Source organism: Cyclopterus lumpus, chromosome 12 (genome assembly GCF_009769545.1).
Source record: "Cyclopterus lumpus isolate fCycLum1 chromosome 12, fCycLum1.pri, whole genome shotgun sequence".
Classification (NCBI taxonomy): Eukaryota; Metazoa; Chordata; class Actinopteri; order Perciformes; family Cyclopteridae; genus Cyclopterus; species Cyclopterus lumpus.
Genome location: NC_046977.1, coordinates 17477694 through 17501201, shown reverse-complemented (window position 1 = coordinate 17501201; position 23508 = coordinate 17477694). Strand labels below are relative to the sequence as shown.

At 43.1% G+C, this 23508-nt stretch overlaps 1 protein-coding gene across 4 annotated transcripts in view; it reads right to left on the bottom strand.

Annotated features, from left to right (window-relative positions):
• LOC117740821 (protein unc-13 homolog B-like) overlaps positions 1-23508 on the bottom strand; it is a 61778-nt gene that overhangs the window by 17050 nt on the left and 21220 nt on the right. For 2 of the 4 annotated variants that reach the window (XM_034547410.1, XM_034547412.1), the window contains exons 9-18: positions 11772-12065; positions 11569-11659; positions 3856-3905; positions 3576-3654; positions 3337-3342; positions 2698-2772; positions 1509-1728; positions 1178-1405; positions 891-1032; positions 590-759 (exon numbers count right to left, since the gene is read on the bottom strand). In XM_034547410.1, coding sequence (XP_034403301.1) covers positions 590-759; positions 891-1032; positions 1178-1405; positions 1509-1728; positions 2698-2772; positions 3337-3342; positions 3576-3654; positions 3856-3905; positions 11569-11659; positions 11772-12065 — 1355 coding nt within the window. The remainder of the gene's footprint in view (positions 1-589; positions 760-890; positions 1033-1177; positions 1406-1508; positions 1729-2697; positions 2773-3336; positions 3343-3575; positions 3655-3855; positions 3906-11568; positions 11660-11771; positions 12066-23508) is intronic. The other 2 variants (XM_034547413.1, XM_034547411.1) reach the window with 1 other exon arrangement.

The window sequence follows — 23508 nt, the reverse complement described above, 5'->3', positions numbered from 1 at the left end:
ATTGGGTCCGTGTCCCCTCTTAGTTTTCTTCTGAATTGTTCCATTGTCGGTGTGTTTTGTGCCCACCAGGGGCCTGCAGGTTTTCTTTTTGAAATTATTTTAATCAGTGCTTGCTTGCTTTCCAAAACCGTATAGTTGACGCACTGCTACCGTTTCTTGTGAAAATCTCCACAGATAAATATTGTACAAAATTGTTCAGTTTTCTTCCAACAAAACGGACAGCAGCTATAACCTTCTGCAACTCGGCTGGCATAATGTTGGGAGTGTGCTGAACACACACCGTGTAAACTGTTGGAGATGGATATAGTTGTCACTTTTTTAAAGTTTTGAACAATATGAAGCGATGAAGGTTGGCATTGTAGTACCGGCAAGAACTTTATTCTACTATCGTGAGATAAGTTATCCTCATATTGTGAAGAGGATGTGCTTATCGTCTGTACTCCACCAAGAGAGCAGTCTCTCTAATGTGAAGAACTGCTCTAAGTGAGTTTCTAGCTTAGGGATTGTTGAGAGTTGTTCCCTAGTTCTGTCCAGCCTTAGGTTGTACCAGCAGTATACTGTGTTGTCCATGACCAGACAGCGTACTGACCCAGGTTGTACCAGACGTCCATTTCTCCGCTCAGCGTTCGCACTTCAATTATGCTCTGGCCGAGGAAATCATCGGACTCCCTCTTCAGACGTTGCTTCACCCTCGACTTGATGTCATCGTCTTCGTCCCACACGCGCACTTTAATGCGATCCGAGGAATTGTGGCACTCGCTAGTGGAATAAAACAAGAAAAAAACAAACGTATATAAACTAAAGAAGAGGGTACGATCTCATAGAACACCCTAGAAATGTTTTACATGTATACACACATTGTTCAACCAAGGCATTTGTTGGTGACTTACAAGTGGTACTTCTCCTCCCAGACAGGGTTGAGGTTGCCATAAATGGTCTTGGTTCTCTTCTTGGTCTTGCCCACCTGAACGGTGACGTACGGATCGCTGGATCCTGTCTTGTCCTTTGCCTGAAGTCCTTGGGCGCAAACAACTACCGCAGCGACGGAGGAACAAAGACACGAGGGGCAAAGACACGAGGGACAACCGTCGGCATTAACAAGAATCACATGGGACTGCAGCCGAGATTCATGCTAAAGGTGTCCCTTAAAGCTGTGGTTGATTTCAGAAAATCTCACCTGTGATGGTGATCTTGGCGGACCACTTTGAAGTGCCGTCTAGAACGCTCTGCTTGATGGTCTTCATCTGCTGCACGTGGATGGCCTTGCTGATGATGAACACCTCCCTGATGAGTTCAAAGATTTCTGGCTTGTTTCTTTCCCTGATCTTCATCCTATCCTTCATGGCCATGATGATATTCTGAGTTCGGTCTTCAGCACCGTGCTTTGAGCTCTTCTCCGCAGCACCTATGCATTTAACAAGAGAAAACATACGCAGATTAAAATCCATTTAAAACTACTACTTGTAGTAGTGCATGTGGCGCTTGGTTGTTTTCTGGGCGGTACTCACGCTGGAGGCAGTCGGCGTTCAGCAGCTCTTGGCACTTCTCGTGGCACTTGACCCCGCACTCGGAGCAACGCATGCCTTGGCGGGCTATTCCCCACAGCAGCCCCTCACACTCGTAGCAGTATGTAGGCGTCGTGGCGGTCCACACCTCGAAGTTGTGTGGTGTAGTGCAGGATATGGGGTAGATGAGAGCCTGCAGGGTCTTCTTGTAGACATGGTTTTTCTACAGAAGGACACTTTTTTTAGGGTGTTTTCACGACTAACAAAACTCAAACTCTGGTCCGGTTACCCCTGGTTAGTACGGTTCATTTGGGCTGGGGTGAAAGCGGTCAATCCAAACTTGGTGGGGACCAAACAACCGAGCCGAGGGCCGCCTGGAAAGGCTTCCAAGCGGACTCTGGTGTGTCGTTTTTCTTTAAAACCACAACACTTTATAATAGATTGATTTCAAAAGCTAAACAACTAATAAATCTATCTGCTGATCATGAAACCTGTTCAAGAATCATCCTTATTGATCTGTATTTAAGGCTATGCATCAAACCTATTTATGCAAATCAACACATGCACGTCAGCGCAGGTATTTTCCCCAATTAAAAAAGTCTGAACGGCTGTGCTTTTGCCAGTTCATTATCTCCATTGTAAAGAACGGGATCATAGTAATACTCCTTGTTAGCATGTCTCCACGCACCTCGACGTTCGCACCAGTCATCTCGGACCCTGCGAAGGGGCTTTTGTACAGTCCTGTCTCTACCTAACTATCAAAACATGCAATCGATTTTCAGTCTAATAATACTACTAATACTTGTAATCCCTTCTAAACATGAATGGGCGCATCAGAAGCATTAAAGTGCTGCATAAACTTCCCAGAATTCTTTAATTTCCTCAGGGGGGTCCTGATGATGCAGGATGACGATCACCAAAACTGTCCAATCCACAAGTTACTTTACTCAGTCAGTCTGTAGAGCTTCATCTTTACTTTCCTCTTGGTTCTTTTGTAAAAAGTGAGTGTGACCAGGAACCGGACCAGAACTAAAGTGCAACGTCTCATTTTCGACCCTTTGGTCCGGATCAAATGAAACCAACTACAGGTGTGATAGCACCCTTGAATGCATGGAATTAGAACATAAGAATCCTGAATCATACCATTTTTTATTTCTTTGGTGGATTTGAAAGGGTAAGCTGTAATACTCACCAGCTCCCCATCCTTGATTGAGGACCGTGCGGCCATGGAAGATGCGATCCCCGCCTTCCTGGCTTGGACAAGAGACTGAACAACACGTGACACGGGAAATTTTCGGCAGAGTTAGCGTTTATCAAACGCACATTCAACCCACAACCAAACAATGCTAGACATATGACTATAACAATGAAGGTCAGTATGGTTAAAAGGGTTGCTTGGGGTAATTGTAAGGGTGGTGAGTAGGGTTATTATTATGTCCCAATGATGGAATTCTTACCGGGTGATCAGAAAATCCATGTGAGTAGTATTAGTTTCAAGAGACTAGTGAAGAGGAAACTACTAAAATGTTATACTATCAAACGATACCAAAACCATCAGCCACACATTTTCATGGGAGTGTTAAAACAAACCAAAAGGTGGGGGAATGATTTGTTGATAATATATTGCAATGATAATATCAAGTAGGAAGAAAAAGCTGCCCAGGACCAAGATGCATGCTGCTTTGATTTTGTATTAAACAAGAGGTTTGCGATCAAAGAGATCAACATGCTGTCGACAAATGTGTTCGAGGCAACTACTGTTTTATTTGTCCTACTTGATATTTTGAGCTTCAGTTGCAAAGGGGGTGGCAACTGGGTTCTATTAACTTACCATAGCCTGACCAAGGAGAGTGAATGCATTCAAGAGAGTTGTGGGGAATAGTTTTGGGTTTAAGAAAGGAGGGAGAGAGAAATTAGATGACTGATTTGACATTTGTCTCCAAAATGAGAACTGCGACTTCTGTGGTCTCACAAATAGAAAGACATGCAATCATCAAAGAAATAACAAAAACAAAACAAGGTGACATTTGACGGTATTATTAATGAATGAATGACAAGTCTCGTACTGACCACATCGCTGACCAAGGGGATGGGCTTCTTTTTACGCAGGTCTGGCATACTGTCAATCCCATACAGACCAGATCCGCCACTAGGCACAAACAAAGATAAAATAAAAAGCTCATAAAAAGTTCACACATATACAGCGGTGCACTGCAGGACATTTCCACTCATCACGATAGTCATATGATTATAGTCACATTAGTATCGACAAGCTAATTTAGTGCTACGGATTACATTTCTCCAAAAATGATACTTAAAATTGTGATATAATATTGTATATATGACTTACCCTGGTTTGATCCATGCTTGTCTGGCATTGGGTTGTTCTTCATCTTGGACCTAAAAGATTTAAAATGTGAGAATTTAGGCTGACGACTTAAAAAGGCGTTCACATTATATTACATTACGACTGGGGAGCATGAGAAGAGTGAAGTTGGAATAATGGAAAGTAGCATTTGGTTGAGTTTGACCTTCTTGGTGTTATAGAACATGCAAAGTCAAATAACAAAATGAATACAAAAAATGATACTGCAAGTTCTTCTAGTTTTCCCTAAAAGGAAAAGTATATCATCTGTCGCTGTATATCGTTCTCTCAGATAACAGAAGTTGAAAGTGGAGAACCCTTTAGGGTTAACTCTCAAAGTAAGAGTTTCTGAAGCAGCTGCGCTAACGCTCGCACCAAAAGCAGAACTGGGGATTTGTGCAACATGAATGAAACAATAATACACTATTTATTACACGGAAAGACTCAAATTATGGGACAAACATCCTTTCCAGAATAACAGGATGAAGTTTGTAATCAACCCTATGATAACCTGTATCATTTGCAAGCACTCCCTTTGAGAAAGACAAGCAATGGAAAATAAATAAACACAATTATCCCACAATGACCAGAATTAACAGGAAAACAATTGTAGCTTAAATAGCTAATGTTATATGAGTAACCTGATTATCTTCTCTCCCACAATCTGCAAAGAAAAAAAAATCACAGTAGGATTAGACAGTACGAGTGTTTATAACTGATACATGTATTATGATAAAAACATTTAATATCAATACAATATACATACATTTCACCGAATCATTACATGCTTTAAGATGTATGTTTTTGCTGTTATTACTGGGCTTGCTAGCGAATTGAAGTATAGAATATACCTTGGATAAACTCGTCTTGAGATTGGGATCCCTGAGACCCTTGAGAGCCATGGGACCCCTGAGACCCCTGAGACCCCTGGGACCCCTGGGACCCCTGGGACCCCTGGGACCCCTGGGCAGATTTGGATAGTCTATGACGGGTTTGCCGCTTTTCCCTCAGAATGCGCTGGAAATTAGCCATACGCTCTCTGTGACTGGCATCCGTAGACTTTTCAAGATTTTCCTCATCAAGAATGTGGTTTTCCCGAATTGGACTTAACCGCACCTCATCTGTACTGAGCCCTGAGTCCAGTGGACTCTCGTCCTGCCTTGCTGGACAACTGTCTGGTGTTAAGTCAAGGGTGGACATTTCTCCATATGTTGGACATTCTACTTTGTCCTGGGGAATCTCTCCAGAGTCACATTTAGTCGGGGTGCAGGGAGAGTGGATTACTTCATGGGGGGATGCTTGAAGGGAGCATGACTTGTCTTCATGTGTCTTGCAACAATCCACGTCGACCGAAGCCTCACTCTGCTCTTTTTGAGTGCCAAATAGAGTGGTATTCTCTGTCAGACTGACATCTCCCTCTGTGTAATCTGTACTGCCCTGCTCCTCTTTGGGCTCACTGGATTCTCTGACAGGGAATGGAGGTGCTTCAGATCCACCATCATCTTTAACATCTTCAGGGTGGGATCCTTCCAACTTTTTCAAAGCCCCTTTCAAAGCTGACCTGAAAGTGAGTACAGCCTTGCCAAAAGTTGTTCCGTCAAAACCTATATTGGGGGTATTGGCTGCGCTATCAGGATCTATTTCATAAGACTCTTGTGACAAATATTCTCCTGCTTCATCTCTGGAGATGCTGTGATAGGTCCACTCCCTGTCCAAACTGTCAGCAGACCCCAGATCAAGAGTGTCACCGGAGGATGGACGATCATCGCACAGTGAATGCGGCTCCAGGTAACCATCATCACAGTCTGTCAACAGCACAGTGGAGCAACTCAGACTCCTGGAGGGCTCACTACCCAGTTTGTTTGCACAAGCATCTATGGTGTGGTAACCAGAGCTAAGCGAGTACGGGCAGTTCGCCGAACAGTCGCACTCCAGGTTTTCTTCCTCAGTTGGTAGTCTGGGGGGCCTCCAGTCCGTCGTACTGGAAGAACTCGAAGGAGAGTTGTAATGGTTTCCGAACAGCAATGAGAGATGCTCAGAGCTGTTGTGTGAAGAAGGGCCCGGTGTGCTGCTTTGTGTCTCCTCTGTGGTGCACCTGTCCCAAACATCAACACAATTCTCAAGCTTTTCGCCACTGTTCGCACAAAAGCAGATTTCCTCCTCACTCCAACGTCCTTCCCCACTTATACTGTGCTGCATATCATCAGAAGGCCACCTTCCATATTCTGTGTCACCAGAGAGTAGGCTCGCTCCCTGACAATTGGAACTGTGGCACGATGATAAAGAGCTTGTGCTTTGGTTGTCATGGCCGCGATGACGCTCCAAGTAGCAGGGGTCGGGTTTCGTAGGGCCTAACATGCACATGTTTGAACTCTGCTTTGAGTTCTCTTGGTCGGTTTGCTGGTCTGATTGGAGGGTGAATCTGTCAACGTGCCACTGTTTAGGTGATCTGTGAGATGGCATACATCCCAAATCTTTTCTACAATCGTTGCGATCCAACAGTGGACTGGTATCGCTGCCTTGAAGAGATGTGATGGCGTTCTGTCTACCCAGGCTTCCTCGTCTGATGCGTGATGTTTTAGAAACAGGACTAGGATGAGGTGCAGCCGAAGCCCCAGAATACAGCTCGCCTATTTCACTGAGCACCGCATCGACACAACAAGATACTTCATCCACCGAGCCTCGTACAGATGTTAGATACTGCCTCAAGTCAGAAATTTCTTCCTGGATCTTGTTAATGCCTTTCAGCTCTTTAAGAATATGTTCCACAATGTTACTAGAGCCTTCCTCTGCCTCCTCGTCCTCCCTCTCCTTTTTATCTTCTATGTTTCTGATCTTTTCAATAAGCCTGGGTAGACTATCCTCCACATCCTGGCAAGCCGAAGTGCTGTGGTCAGCTTTGGTGCAGATAGTTTCCACTGATGACAGGTCATGAAGAGAGTTGTCCTCTGGTCCCTGCAGGCACTTCTGAAGCGTTCGCCGCAGGCTTCGCCCCACTTTGGGGCTATGGGATTTCTTCCCATGCAGGTCTTGTCTCTTGGGCGACAGTGGGAGTAGCTCCGATTTGTGGGGTTCATCGTGTCCACTGAGCTGTCCTCTGGGGAGCATCCCTGAGAGTGGCACTCTTTGTCAACTGTCCCCGCACATGGACAGATCACTGCATCAGTGACTCCTCCTCAGGGTGGCATAAAGCATAGCATAAGCTGATATTTTAAACTTCAAATGACTGAGTGCCTGTACTGAAAAAAATAAACAGTTATTTTGTTGAAAAAGCAGTGGAAACTGATCTATGCTTGTATGTTACTATTGGAATCTCATTTGGCTGGTTAGAAAAATTCTAACATCGGAAACTGATTACTAGGTAGCAAATGCTACATTGGCTAAATAATGGCAATACATGTATTTATGTCACATTGAGAGTGTACACTACTCAGTACAGTATAGAAGTAGGATAGATAATGTCTATAACTGACCTTCTCTCAGTCAGAATAGCAGCACCATGCAGCTGCTTACATCTCTGTAATTAGGATGCTCTGGAAAGGCAGCTTTGTAATTAGATGATAGGTCATTTCTTTCCTCTAAGGCCATGTCATTCTTTCACACCCATACCAGCTGCCCGGCTTAACCATTGCCTACAATACAAACACTAAAGGGATTATTGAACACCCCAAAAATGCAACTTAAATCTATCTGATGGCACTATATAAGTAGTATGTTGTATGTGCATCAAATTGAATTCATGCACGTGAAATTGAGCAATGATATGGATATGTCTTCCACGCTCTTTCCATTTAGTCATAGTGTATATGTGGCACAGCTCATTGGTTGGTGATGATTGATTACATATATACAGTTACGGTATATATATTATATAGTGGCCATCTCACTGCTGCACACTACAAATGTTCACACACATGCTCTACAGGCAATACGTTTTTCATTGTTGTGATATGTGCACCAGAAAACCAACAGGCTAACTTCCGGCATCCGCCCTATGCTCACTTGATTGGAAGTAAAATAATTTAATTCAGACCGAATACAGCAAATTCTGATTTGCTGGAACGAGTCGATTTGCTCAAATCTATTATGTCGTTAAACAGCCGTAACAGAGACAGCGTAGGCTACAGTCACACAGTCCTTTCCTGTTTTCTGCAATTGTTTTCTAACATGGAGAAAGCTTACATTTTTACTTTGCCCGGACTTTAAATATGACAAGTTAACGGGTAATCTGTATCTGTATGTGCTGTATCTCCGTTACTAAAAATGGGCCTAGAGCCATACCGAATGTTCCGACATAAAGGCTTGAACTACAGCCTTAAACAAAACACAAACACAATATCATGTTATTAAATGCCAAATACTATGGATTAAGGATGCATGCTGATTTCTACATATTTTATCCTGTGTTGAAATTAACAAACTCTGTTGTACATTTTATTCTCCAACATATGATTAATAATTGTTTAGGTTTTGGTTGGTGGATTTCCTATTCCATGAAGTATATCATTTCAGAGGGTGAATGATAACTACATTAACCCACCCTGCACTGGAGGTCTCCAATGAGCACTTGAGCCTAATGAGGGTTTGGCTGTTTCCTATTGCCACTGAGATTGAAAACAAGCTGATGAGCGTATGAGCTAAATAGAAGCAGACGATCTAAGATTAAGATACGTATTATTGTTCTTTCATTTTCTGATGAACAAATATGAACATAAATATCTAGGCTGTATAACACATTACCTACCAAATACAATAAAATACATTTAGCTTTCCTTCTGAGAACCTCTGGCTTTTTTTACAGACAGCCATGATCTGCTTTGGGTGCACACGGCCAGTCAGTGATGAATTAGTTTGCTGTCCAGGATAAAGAAGCGTAGAAATGGTGTTCGGGTCAGGCTCATTTTCTCATGACAGTCGTAGAAACCCATAGCAGTCTCTTTTCTCTCCTCACTAAATAGTCTGGGGAAAAAGAAATCTTTTTTTTTGAGGTTTTTAAGTTGACTTCTCAGCAAAGTATTTGCTACCTCGGTATGGCTCTAGCCCTATTTTTAGTAACGGAGATAGAGCATCCAAAGAAACAAAAAAAAGAGATTACCTATCACCTGACCACCAAACCAAATAAAAATGTGACTAAGCTAAGACTAAGACACATACAATATTTTCTATGTACATCAGCCAAACATAAATTTCTCTCAGTATAACATACAGTTCCGCTTTCTGTTTAATCAAAGTCTACACAAACTTGACGCAAAGTGATTAAAAGAATGGAAAATAGATATTAAATTGTAAGCCTTACCTTATCTGGAAACAAATGATAATCAAGAACAACCTGTAGATGTCATCTTGCAAGATCAGGGTCGCTCACCAGATCAGTAATAGCCCCTGTTTATATTCAAAATGTATTCCCGGGCATATTATTAAAAATGGGTGCTTTGCCTCAATCCCACCAGATCTTCTCTAATTGACAGAGATGCATTTGTTTCTGCCGCTGGAACGGCAAGCATGACAGTAGCAGACCACGATCGTACAGCAGTTCACTATTCGGTTAAGTAGCCATCCCTACTCCCCCTCCCAGCTCCCACCCTACCGCATTCTCTCTCTGCTCTCTCTCCTTCTGTCCTCTGGCAATGAATTCCAGCACAAAGCTGAGCTGACTGTGAGACCGCCAGCTCTCAGTCACATTTACTCCTTTTCTGTGTTTTCACATCTGCCGGCTGCTGGTATTTGGGATTATTCTCTTTTCTATTCATAAAAAAGTGAAAACAACCCCTGATAAATATATCAGTACCATTGGCTTACCTGTAATTACTGATTTCCTTGCTTACTTTTACCTTTGTTAATGGAAAATAGTTAAGAGGAAGGAATTTCTATTCAAATACTGCAGTAAATGCATTCTTGCATTCTTTCTAATGGCCATCAGGGGGTTCTGGTTCTGGTAGCCGAGGCTTCAAAATGGAAAATATGGGTATTTAAAAGGATACTGGAAAGGGATGTGGGAGCCGGTTTCACTTCCTGCTCTATATTTACTTTACTTATTATCTTGATTTAAACATGCATGCAAGGTTGATTTACAGTGTCTCATTATGCAGGTGACTGTTCATTACAGCCATTGCCCTTCGTCCTGTAATAAATGGCACTTAGACAGCTTTCAACTTGCTTTCTAGTTATACTCATGTCTTCGATCAGCCATCACTCACAGTACATGTTCGTCTCCACGAGCCCATGCAAACTAATCATTATAATGGAGCCAATCAATGTTCTATATACTTCTTTACTGCTGTGCCATAAAAAGCCTAATCAAGGGAATGAACCCCAGTTAGAGCTGAGAGATTACTATGTTTTCATTATAACCACCCACTAAAGATTCCCGATAAGATGCAGGTCTAGATTTACCATTAGTTAACATGCGCTGGATACAAATTATCCATATTGGTATTGGTTTAATATGAGGCTAAGGGGTATCTGATTCTGACACCAAAAGCCAAACATAACTTGATGTAGTTCAAAGCAATGGCATATACGTATTAAGTGTTCAGAGAAAGGAGGGGCTCCAAATAGGTTTAAATGATCATCTATCACTGGTGGGAGTTAACATCTTTGTCTGAAAATTACACAATACGGACAAAAATGAAAGGATTAGGGGATAAACAGCTCCAACAAAGGAATTGCCACATCTCATCTCTTGCGGTACACCCTTCCCTTTCATTAGATTTTTTAGATGAGAAGAGATGGTGGTTAATACAAGATTGTTGTTCCTGGACAATCAAGCATTTTCCCGAAAACAAACCCACTGTTTTCATCAATTCTGATAAAATACTCAGTGACCACCACTCGCTGTAGAACATGAGTATTTCCATGAGTGAACCATCTATTAAGGCAAATTATAGGCCGATGAAGCAGTGAGTGATGGACCCAAGTCAACAGAGGGACACTATACTGTAGCCACACAATCACAGTGACATATGAAGAGATAAAATCAACTATAGAAAAATGAGACTGCAACACTCCCTGTTGTACAAATGCAACATCGCTGAAAAACTGTATCCGAGGGCTGGACCCAAATATTCGACTATTAGGTTATTCAGTTTGTTGGGTAAGTATTCAGTTTAAATTGTTTGTATTTTTATATATATATATATATATATATATATATATATATATATATATATATATATATATATAAATAAATATAAATATATATATGTGTATTATTTTACAAACATGCACACCACATCTTTTGGGAAATACATATTATTCAGTAACAAATATCAATAGGGACAGCCCTACACTATCATCTTGCCCCTCGATTGAAGGAGCACATGTCTGCTGAGCAGCTGTGGCACAGAGGAACGAGCTTATGACAAGTCTGCTGCAATTAATATTGGGTGGGTGAAACTAAATTAAATACACTCATCCTTAACTTGAACATTTTTGTGGGGCGTCTCTGATGAAGGGACTGAATCCCAAGAAGCTCCACTGTTTCTGATAGATATATTTATATTACTAATATTATCCTTATACATTGTCTGAAACAACCAACAAGGTAAACTCAACCACTTTCAAAGAATTGCAAATGTGTATGTCTGCATTGTGTGTGTGTGTGTGTGTGTGGTAGGGTAGCGGGAACAAAAATGGGCAAGAAAGTCAATTGGTGATGAGAGATCAAATATTGGTGGAGGAACTGAATGGAAACTGTACCTCCCGGAGCTGAACCCTGACTTTATTGATGGCCTTCAACCACCGAACTCTTGATGGCGAAAATGGTAAAGGCGGCCCATCATCATGGAACCTGGTTACATAGATTTAAGAATAAGGGTCGCAGAAAGAGATGGAGACAATCTCTCATGCATCTCTGTTATAGCACATATATAACTGAGTGGAATTCTGAGCATAAACTGTACCGTAGCAGTTTAGAGGAGCCTCGCTCTGCTGGAATGTCCTTTCCCAGGCCTCGTCCGACTTCAGGAGTTGGCCCATGTTTCTGATGGGCAGCGACAGCAGAGTGACCATCGGTGGGAGGATGTCCATTGGTGCGTGGTTGCCCATTGGTGGAGGGATGGAAGCTGGTACTGTGGTAGGCGTGGAAGGACTCCTCTAGTTCAGACCCTCCAGTGCTCTCCTGGCCAGTCTCACTAAGCTGGGAGCTGGTCTGGCTCAGGTTTCCTGATGACCCAAAGCGACTACTTTCCACTGGACTACAAAGGTGAGAGAGGAGTGAGGAAAATGTTCAATGTCAGATTTGTTGGGGATTAAAACATGGGTGAAAGACGATTTCTAAATATTTTTGTAGTTTATAGGGCAGATACGTGGGGATGGTTCTATAAAAAACAAATTCTAAGAATTTTATTTTAGAATTAGTTTCAATGCTCTAGAATACTAAAACAATGATTAGGCTTTTAGTTTGTAATAAGCACCTCCCATCTACAGGCAATCTGCACACCCCCTGCTTAATGCCCTAAAAAGATACCCAACCCTGCGATACGGTTGCATATTGGAAAATAATGAAAGTGTGCATGCTTTTCCTACATTGAAGTTGCATTTTCAAATAGAAATGACACACATAAGAGTTTGCCCCATGATGTGGTGTGAGGAATAAAATCCCCTGTTCCTGCTCGTCATTACTAAAAATAGTTTATTCCTGCACACATATACACCTGCATATTTTATTGTCAATGTTTTGATTTCACCTGTCCATGAGAGGAAACAGATATAAACAGTATATGATGGTTAAGCTTATGGAGACAAGGGGTTGAAGAGCAGATGGATGTGGACAGTAAAATATGCACAGTTGATATGTGTGTTTCAAATTCTAACTTTTATAGTGTCATTTCATGACTGCCTTCACTTTTTGGAGGTAGAATGCAGATTAGCTGAATATGTTTAAAGGTAACTCTAAAATAATTGTGACCACATCCGATTTAACTCAAATCAAAATTCCGTAAACAAAATGGACAATATTTATAATGTTGCAGGCATACGTGTTTATACTTCGGCCTGTAAATATGTCTACGAACAAACTAAAGAGGGAATACATTTGCATTTACTGAGGATATTACTAAATGATCAGTAAGTGCAGAACTATGGAGGACTACAATCAAAATGAACTGTCTATTAATATAAAAATATGTACATTTTGTTTTGGAATTCTGTTTCGAAATGACATGTAAAATTATGTAGATGCAACACACAAAAAACAAACACACAACCAGTTCCAAAGACAGTCTACAACACACACAGATGTACATACACTAAAGCTTAATATTACATTAATCTAGTGAGGATGGATTGCAGAGCTGAACAGGGAATACATTTTTTCCAAAATGTCAATGCATCATAAATGGTGAGGTTGAAAGCCATTTATTATGCTTCTACTAGCCTTTTTGCATTCAATAGATCCTTCTTGGACTGGTTGTCCAGCTGCACTCCTGAGGTAGGACCTGCAGACGGGTATGTTTCTACAAGCCCTTCCTTCTCCTTTGGGTTCAGGGATGCTGAAGGATCTACTTCAGGAGTGGAGACGCAAATCTGGGGGTTTGCTATATCATCAGTGGGACCTACCGATTCAGATTTCTGGGCATCGGATGTTGCAACCTTTTGTACAGTATGTGTTTGACCATTCGTTGGCTGCTTGTTAGTTTTAGGTTGAGATGTTACAACTGGGACAGCTTGTTGCTTGGGTGGCTCTGCCTGCCAAGGAAAACTTATTTTTGTCCCAAATAACGAAGTGGTGGGTGGCTCTTGTTTTCCGGGAACAGGTTTTTCCTCTTGAAATAGGCCTCCAGAAAAGGTTTTTAATCCTGAAAACAGACCACTCACTCCTTCTGTTTGAGATATTGATGGAGCACCTGATGACATTGTTGGTGAAAATAGGGATCCAAGAGATTTTCCCGCGTCACTCTGTGTCGATATAAAACCAAACAGAGACTTAGCTTGAGGAGGCTCTGCAATGTTGGGCAACTGATTAACTGGAGACACTTTATTAGTATCTGCTTCCTTGGCATCAGGTGGAACTAATGTGTCACTTTCTTTACCCTCAAGGTCTCCTTTAATGAGCATGGGCTTATCATGTATCATCTCTGCTTCATCAGCAGGTGTCTCTTTTTCAGTATTTTCTACTTGATGGGTGAGGTCACGTGCAGTGCTTCTTGAAGCATTTGTGACAGCAGAAGCTTCTAGACTCACTGCCTCAGATGCCACAGCACTACAACTTGTTAGGCTGCCACACTGTAATTGATCATTATCTGGTAAGGTTAAGTCCCCTATTTTATTTGTGCTAGTCTCGGTGCCACATAGTTCCCCTTTTGGTGGCCCACTTTCATTCTTAATCTGTGACTGTGGTCTAGTGCCGACCATTATCTTGGGCTCAGCCGGCATTTGTTCAGATGGCTTAGGTGGTTGTCCCATTCCCCCAAATAAAGATCCACCTATGCCCCCAAGTATTGATGCCCCAGTCTGTGATCCAGCAGTCTGAGCAGTGACTCCTCCAAACATTCCTCCAAGTAAAGAACCACCAGGCTGTGCTGTTGCCGCAGATCCGCCAAACATCCCACCCAGTAACGATCCACCAGTCTGGGGACCTACAGCCTTGGCAGGCGATCCTCCTCCAAACATTCCGCCTAATAATGACCCTCCAGTGCTGGGGGTGGTGGTTTGAGTACCAGACTGAGGAACAGACCCCTTGAAAAAACCTCCCAATAAGGATCCCCCAGTCTGAGGAGCTGCTGTCTCAGTGTTGGGCCCTCCAAAAATACCTCCTAATAGTGATGCTCCACTCTGACCAGTAGCAGCTTGGGGTGCAATTCCTCCCAGTCCAAAAAGTGAGTTATTCTGCTGGGGACCTTCAGTGGGAGCAACTGTTGGTTTGAACAGGGATGACATAAAGCCTGTAACTGTATCTGCTGCTGAGTCAGCAACAGATTTTTCTGGCTCTGGAGGCTTTTGTTGTCCCTTTACTACTGCACTTTTATCTTGACTTGACTGGCCACTCATAAGCTCTGGTCCTGCAAGTTGTTTTGCTTGAAAACAGATTTCAGATTCCTTAGACTGAATATCATTAGCTAAGGTAGTTGGCTTGTCAGCATCTTGGCAATTAACCTCTTCTATGACATTGCCGTCAGTTTTGGCAAAGCTTGCTTCACACTGGTCTGTACTGTCAGGTTGGTGTAGTGTTTCTGCCTGCTCTTTGCTTTTGCTAGCTGTATTAATTACAGAAAAGTCCGGAGCAGCTAGAGCTGGAGTAGTATTACTGTCATCAATGGGGTTTGGTAGAACATTGGCATCTGAAGTAGTGTCAATAAGAGCTGAAATTGAAGTTTTCTTTTCATCATTACATTTTGGAGCGCCTGCTGTAGTGGGTGTTATGGGTGGAACAGATCCTCCAAGCATAGAAAGCAAACTTGTATCAGGTATCTCATGAGGAGCTGAAGCTCCAGGAAAACTGCCACCCACAAGAGATGTACCAGTCTGCGCTGTAGCTGTTTGAGAAGATGATCCTCCCAAAATACCTCCCAATATAGAGCTACTTTTTGAGGGTTCGGAAGTTTGGTTATCAGCCCTTCCAAACAATCCACCAAAGGACCCACTAGTCTGTGGCGCTGTTGTTGAAGCTGCTGATCCTCCAAAAATCCCACCCAAAATAGACCCTGCAGTCTGAGATCCAGCAGCCTGTGGAGCAGATCCACCAAATAAGCCTCCAAGTAAAGATGCCCCTGCCTGAGGGCTTGCTGTTGGTGGAGCAGATACTCCAAGCTTAGTGGGACCAACTTGAGGAGCAGCCTCCGGAGCAGACCCTCCAAATAAACCACTTAGTAACGACCCACCTGAAGCTGGTGTTTGGTGTGAAGAGCCTCCAAACACTGCCCCGAATAGAGAATTTCCAGGTTGCGAAGAGGCCTGAGTGGCAGAACCTCCAAACAGAGAGAACAAACCTTTGGCTGGTGGGTCATTGGGTACCGATGATACAGACTCAGACCCTGTCGGTGAAGGACCTATCTGGCAAGCACTAGGTTCCGTGCTGGGGCTGGAAAATAATGAAAGCAAACCTTTTCCTGAACTATCGGAAATGAATGCTGTATGTGAGGATGGAGCCTGTGGGCCTGATCCACTGATCATAGACAGAAGGCCAGAAGATGGTGGTTCTTTAGAGGGAGCAGGTTCTTTTGCGGGAGTAGGGTCTTGTGGTGCGCCTTCTGTCCCCGTTTTCTTTTGCATAGTGACACATTCAGAATTTGGCTCCATAGATATAATATCAGTGCCTTTAATTTTGGCATCCGGTGTAGTATCTACAGTAGTCCCAGTGGATAAGCCATCATTCACTTCACTTGATATTTCACTTGCAGCTGCTGCCACTGGGACATGGCTACTGGAAACAGATGACATTTGGGAAGAATCCTGTGCCGATAGCGACTCTTTAGTATCAGTAACAACAGCAGATGATGAATTAGGAGTTTGTTGTGGAGGTGACACAACATCATTGCATACAGAGCGTATACTCTTTGCAGGTTCTTTGGGTGCTGCAGTTACTGGGGAAATAGACACATTTTGCCTTCCTGGTGTTACTGGAGTACTGGGGCCACTAAACATAGAAAACAAAGCTTTTCTTGAACCCTCACTAGAGGTAGACAAGCCACCTAATATTCCCTCAAGAACAGAGGGGGCTGGCTGCCCTTGTGCTTGTGGTTTAGATTGTGTCCGAGTTTCCCCTTGTAGGTGAGTTTGTGACTGGGGTACTCTGGGTTGAGTTACCGATGTTGGTGGCTGAGGTTGTGGGGGACTGGGATCACTAAACATTGACAACAGTCCCTTCATTGGGCTATCAGTTGAACCTGATGACCCAGGCAGAATTCCCCCGAGAGGAGATCCTGTTTGGGCTTGCTGTTGACCACCAAACATTGAAAGGAACCCAGTATTTGGGGGGTCTCTTGGAGGAACAGTTCCCTGTTGTGGTACTTCCACAGCAGACTTGGTTTGAGGGGCAGGGGGAGGAGGACTTGATCCTCCAAACATAGATAATAAACTTTTACCAAGTGATTCCTGTTGAGGAGGTTGTGGAGCTGCACTTGGTGGATGTGCGTGAGGCAAGGGCCCAGTTTTAGGTGCAGCCTGTGTAGGACTTGGCCCACTAAATATTGATAATATACTTTTACCAAGTGATTCTTCTTGAGGAGCTGTTGCTGATGCAGGTGGTTGAGGTCGGGAACTAGATTGAACAGCTGATGTTGATCCAGCAAGCATGTCTCCAATTGAAAATCCAAACAGTCCACCGGATGGTTTAGTTCCTGCTTCTTGTTTTGGCTGTTCTGTAGGGGGCATAGTTTCTAATCGGGTTGTGGCAGGGCCTGTGGAAGAACTGGGGGGAAATGGTTGGGATAAACTTTTGCTTGGGGGTTGGCTCTGCACGGACAGAGAGGTACCACTTTGGTCCATTGTTCGTTGTCTCTGTATACCCTTGGGTCTATATGCCGATGTTAGTGAGCCCTCTGTAACACTAGGTTTCATTTGCTGTTTCTGTGGTGGAGAGGGCTCAGTGCTAAACAGACTGCTAATTGATCCAAAGATATTTGACACTCCTGTAGCTTCTTTATTTGTAGGTGCACTTCCTGGTAAGGAAGCAGTACTGCCAGTTTTGCTCTGTTCATTGGAAGATGTCTGAGATAATTTCTGTGAATCTGGCATAGGTTCTTCTATTCCCACTGCAGATTTCACAAAGTTCATGAAGCCTGGCTGTTGTTCAGATGGTTTATCCACTGGCTTACCAGCTGTAAATTGTCCAGATTTAATAAGAGATTCTTTTGACCCTGAAGTAATTGTGACATTGGGCTGTGCTTGTTGTGTCAAGGTAGTTTGACGTGAAAGTCTAGGTTTCTGTGAAGCTGTATGCGATTGAATTGAGGGCTGAACCATCTCAGCAGTTGTTTGTAATATGGGCAACATTCTTTTCTGTGTGGGAGCTGGCCCCAGCATTTGTTGTTTAACAATTACTTCTGGCTGAGTCACTTCAGCAGGAGATTCCTCTTTGATTATCTTTGACTTAAGACTTTGGAAACCTGATGTAAGAATGTTCTTTGAATTTTTGTCGGGAGCTTTTTCACTAGTTTTGTTGAACTCCACCTGTGATGTTTTGCCCACAAAAGATGATATGAGGGAAGAAATCTTTTTGACTTGACGATTAGGTTGTTCCTCTCCTGGAAACACTCTGTCCCTCCATTCCTTCTCTGATACATCATCTACATGCTTCACTGTAACCCCAGTGGATGAACGTCGCTGTTGGCAAGGGTGGTAACAGTTTTGAAATACCTGCTGATTGGAATTTGCAGTTGGAGTGGAGTTCAGGGAAACAGCAACCTTTTGAGCAAGAAATGTCTTCATATCCTGGTTGTTCCAATAAGGGCTGACGTGGTCTTTATTATGACAGGAAAGGTCAATAACATCTGTGCATTGGTCTTCATAGATGTAACTGTGCTGTCTTGGATCCATCCTGACTTTGTTTAATCTGTAAGATGTGAAATCTACACCTTGTTGCCCTTGTGACTGAAATGAATTTTCAAACATTTGAGAGAACTGCTCGAGATTTAAATTCATGATCTGATTGCCTTTTCTATAGGCTGCAGACAAATCTAAGGGTGCATTAAGAAGTTGAGAACCACTGTGTTCTTGACCAGGTAGCCAAATAAGCTCATCCTCATTGTAAAGTGGAATTTTAAAGCCACATACTAAAACCATTTCACTGTGTAGCCAAGCACTGGGAAAACCATCTACTTTCTGTTCATTTCCACAAGACTCACCTTCAGGGGCACATGCATACACATATTCACCTGCTTCATCTGTAAGCAAGGCATAAATGAATTCATGATCTGTGTAAACAAAGTAGCCACATTCACCATCTTCTGCTGGCCACCACATTCCTTGCTCCAAAAGTGCAAGCCACTGCTGATACCATTCAGTGTCTTCGAGATACAGGGAGTCTTCTGTCTCAGTTTTTGTGGAACAGTTTAAATCTATTGGTCTATTCAAATGAAACTGACTACGAGTATGAACATTTTGTAAGACTGCATTGTCCATTCCATATTGCCAGTTAGCTGAAAAAGATAAGCTTGGTGCTGTCTCCTCGTAATAACCTTCGTGATATGAAACCCCATTCAAGCTGTAAGTGCTGCCATCATTAAACGAGTGCCATTTCCCAAACTTTGCATTACCTTGTTTATTAGTTAAGTTCAATGCTCCCTCCTCCTTAGATACATATTCTCGGTTTCCCAAGTCTTCGTGGCTGTTCCATAATTTCCTCCTGGGATATTGATCGTCATTCATGTGTCCCTCAAACTGATATGGTTGAATTTGCTCACGGCAAATGACACCTTGCCATGGTGTGGAGGAGTTACATGGCTGATATGTATTTGAGGAGCTGCATTGAAGAGCAGATGCCGGTAATGACGCACCTTCACAGTTCTGTCTATACACTTGATCCTGAAATTGATAATTCAGTGACTCGTTCTGAAACTGCTGCCAGAGAGCACTTTCACGGATCCACTGGTTTTCATCATAAGAAGGACTTCTTGCATAAGGGGACAGCTGACCTTGGTAAAGATCATGCCCTGTTGCTCCATACAAAGAGGAAGTGCTTCTGCAAATGTTTGGCTGCATGGTCATTACTGAGGAAGGTGTATGGCTTTGTAAAAGGGAATGTATATTTCCTGTACTATAAGCCATTGGGGGAAATGATTGAAGTGAGCCAGAACAATATGACTGAGATAAATTACCTGTGCTAATTGAGGAGTATGGGGCCTGACTCTGAAGAGATCTTGCAAAAGTAGCTGATGTTCTTAAGTCTAGACTCTCAGTATCAATGGAGACAGGTGCATTGATGAAAACATGTCTTCTCTGCCCTGGATTAAGAGAATCTCTAAAAACTCTTTGACAGCTGTCCCTTCCAAAGTCTGAGGAAGCACTACACTTTAATAAGCCTGAATGCAACTCTGTGAACTTATTTGAGGGTATCTCTTGTTCTGTAATCTGACCTGGTGTTTCTACTTGTTTCTGAGTACAAGGGTCCTCAGTAACATTTTTGCTAAACAGTCCAGATAAAAACCCTTGTTGGGCAGGTCGTGGAATCCTCTTCTCTTTCTTTGCATGTTCATGGGAGGATGGTTGTGTGACATTAGTGTGTAACTGTGTTTGCAGTGGGGTCTCTACTGTAACTGCGTAATTATTAGCCTTCTGATGTGGTGATTGTCCTGTCATTGTCTGGCAGGTTGTGTGGACGTTTTCAGATGATTTTGTTAACTTGTTAAACAACCCTGAGAGTACTCCAGATGGACTTGCAGTCTCCACCTGTGTTGCAGTTGTCTGGCTGCTTGGCACTTGCTGTTGTGTCTTATGGATGATTTGGGGCTGTTGCAGTTGAGCTATATTTTCTGAGGAGGATTTAAGTAGTCCAGAGAGTAGACCAGTGGCTTGAGTAGATTTCTGTGTTGAACTAGTTTGTGGTTGATTTTGGTTGGGGATTGGGATATTCCTTGCTCTTGGTTGCTCATAGCTGGAACTACTTGGCATAATTATGTGCTGTTGAGCTGATGGCTGCTGTTGTGCATTTATGTTGTCTGCTGAAGCAAATTTAAAAAGACCAGATAAAAGACCACCTTGTTGAGATGGTGTTTGCTGGAGTGGAACTGTTTGTTGTCGAATAAAGCCTGGTTTACTTGTCTCCTCTTGGACAACGTTCTGACCTGATGCTCTATTCTTGAGATGAGGCCCTTGGTTTGAACCTTGAGTATTCTGTTGGTTGAAACCCTGTTGATTGTGTTGAGCACTGCTTTGTTGGTGCTGAACTGTTTGGCTGTTTGAAATATTGTCAGAGGATGCAAATTTAAACAAGCCAGACAACAACCCCTTTTTCTGAGACTGCGTATGCTGAGTTTCATCTGAAGTATGCTGCTGACGAGAGTCATTTGCAGGGATGCTCTCCTGCTTTTCAGCTTCACGAGGCTGTACATTTTGTGGTATATTTTCTGTGGATGAAAACTTCAATAGCCCTGAGACAAGGCCCCCCATCCTTGGTACAGAATCACTTGGTTGTGGGGGAGGTTGATTGGGAAACTGTGAGGAATTACTGCTCCTGGGTGGTTGATTGTCCTGGGAAGCCTGCTGTGGCAAATTGCCAGATAGGTCACTGGTAGAGCCAAATTTAAGAAATCCAGATAGAAGTCCTGGTTTAGGTTGATTAGAGCCCATCTGAGAAACGTCATCAGCCGAGTTCCCTTTGAAAAGACCTGTCAAAAAATTTGATTCAGGCTGACTGGGAGCTTGATGCTGCATTCCATGGGGGTCTGCTATTGGTTTCTGATTTGATGTGTTGTGTTCATGTGAGCCAGATGACACTTTGCTGTTCTGACATTGCTGATTACTATTAACATTCTGGTTTGAACCAGAGGGTGCAGTAGGATTAAATAGGCTGGAAAACCATCCTCTCTCAGTGTTTTCCTGGGGCACACCAGGATTCGGTGTAGATGTGGTGGTTGTTGTTGAAGTTGAATCCTGATACGATTGCACAGGATTCGGTGTGTTTATGGAGGCACTAACATCTTCATTGGAGGCCAACTTTAGAAAACCAGAGAGCATTCCTCCCTCCGATTTGGGACGCTGCTGAGTGGAGACATTTTCAGAAGAGAGGAAAGGCAGTTTAAGTTTACTTAATGATGGCTCCTCCACTGGTTTCTCGAGTCGGGGATCCTGTGTGACTCTAAACACTGGATAAACTGCCACAGGTGGAACTCCTTGAGGTGGAATGGGGACAGCAGATGTGATCAATGAACCGAATGACTTCTTGAAAGGGCTAAAGAATCCAGTGTTTGCGGATTGCGTTCGGCCAGTCGGCCTTCCTGGAGGAGGCACATTCTCTTTTTCGTGAATCATCGGATTTTGTATGCCATAAAGACGTTCATCTTGTTTTTGCTCCAGATATTTCTCTTGCGAGGAACTTCTTAATTTTTCTGATTTCCTATTTCCTTCTGCTGCCACTGACTGTTTACCTTGTCGAACACATTTCTCATCCCATTGTGTATGGCCTTGAGAATGTGCAGACTCTGGGGCTTGTTCAGCTGAGTTCTCATTATCCCCTGCTGAAAAAAGCTTTAAAGGATTCAATTTCCCCAAGACTGAGTTTCCTGGAGCACTTTGAGGTCTTGTTACACACTTCTGTTGTTCTTTTGTACGTGGTTGAGTCTGACTCCTTTTTGGAGTTTTTATTTCTTGACCTTGCGTCTCGGCTTTATATGGTGGCTGAGTAGGCAAAGAATTTAATGATTTGTCGTGACAACTTTCTACTGGAGATACAACAGCTACAGGAGCTGAGCTATTTGATTTTGGAATAAACAAAAACAGTTTTGTTAGTCCAGATTGATTGGAAGGTTGAGCAGATGGTGCTTGTGGAGACGGGACAGGCTGTTTGGATCCACCTCCAACTGTGAGAGAGTCAGTGAGAGAACTAAATAATGAGCTCATGGCATTTTTTACTCCAGAAATACCCTGATCAGAAGGTGTGTGTGATTGGGTCTCTCCTTTAGGATCCTTTGGTGAAATATTTTGGTCCTCTCCAAAAGAATCGGTTCTATAGCTACCCAGAGATGATAGTCTCGATTTGCTTGATTTAGGAAGGGAACCATACCTGCTAATTTCCTCCTCCTTTTCAGCAAGGTATTCAGAAACTGTTTCTACTAGACACTGAAGCTCATCCATTGGGTCTACATATTCATCACTTGGTTCCTCTACAGGAGAGAGCATTGCCTCTGGAGCCCATCCTCCAAGTTTAGCTTTTCCACACTTCTTCTCCCGAGGGCCCTGAGAATTTTCTATGTGACAGGAGTAAGAATACCTGTCTTTGTAATGCCTTGCGTTATCTGGATGAAAGTCTTCCGCTACAAAGGCAATGTCATCAATGTTCTCCTCTGTTCCAATTGAGTAGTGCAGATCCTCAGAGTTCTCCAAATCAAAATCAAACCTCGCCCTCCCTCTAGCATCTTGCTCTTTTTTGTATGCCACATAATTCTCCAAAGTGTTGTCCAGCTCATTTTTTGCCCACATCCTTGTCTTGTAGAGAAGCGCATTCTGGTGTGGCCTCAGGCTTGGTGTAATACGCTCCTCTTCTTCCTGCATCTCAACTACCTGCCGCATAAACAGCTCCCCTCTCTTCTCACGGAGCAGTGCAAGGTCAGAAGGAAAAGCCTCTACCCTCATTTTGTCTGCCTCTGTACTGAGCAATCCCCCTGGGTCCCTTATCTTTTTCTTTCGCCGCTGATCAATAGTGTCATAGCCTTCAGGGTAGGTGGGGGGAATAAAACCACTGGGTTGTGAATTCAGACGGATAGAGGTGTGTAATGGCTCGGGGTAGGGTCTCCCCATTCGAAGTATAACGTTGTCTTCCCGATCATCCAGGAAGTCACTCAGCTGTGGCTTGCCATGACCTTTGTATTTGTTTTCCCAATCTTCGACCCCCATGCCAGAATCTACAGGTATAATTCTGACCCTTCCTTTCTGGTTTAATGATCTAATTTAGGTTAAAGAATGGATTTAACAAAGAGGTGGGAAAGGATACAGGGACAGAAAAAGAGGAAGCAAACAAACAAGAAAAAATGCAAACAAAGGTTA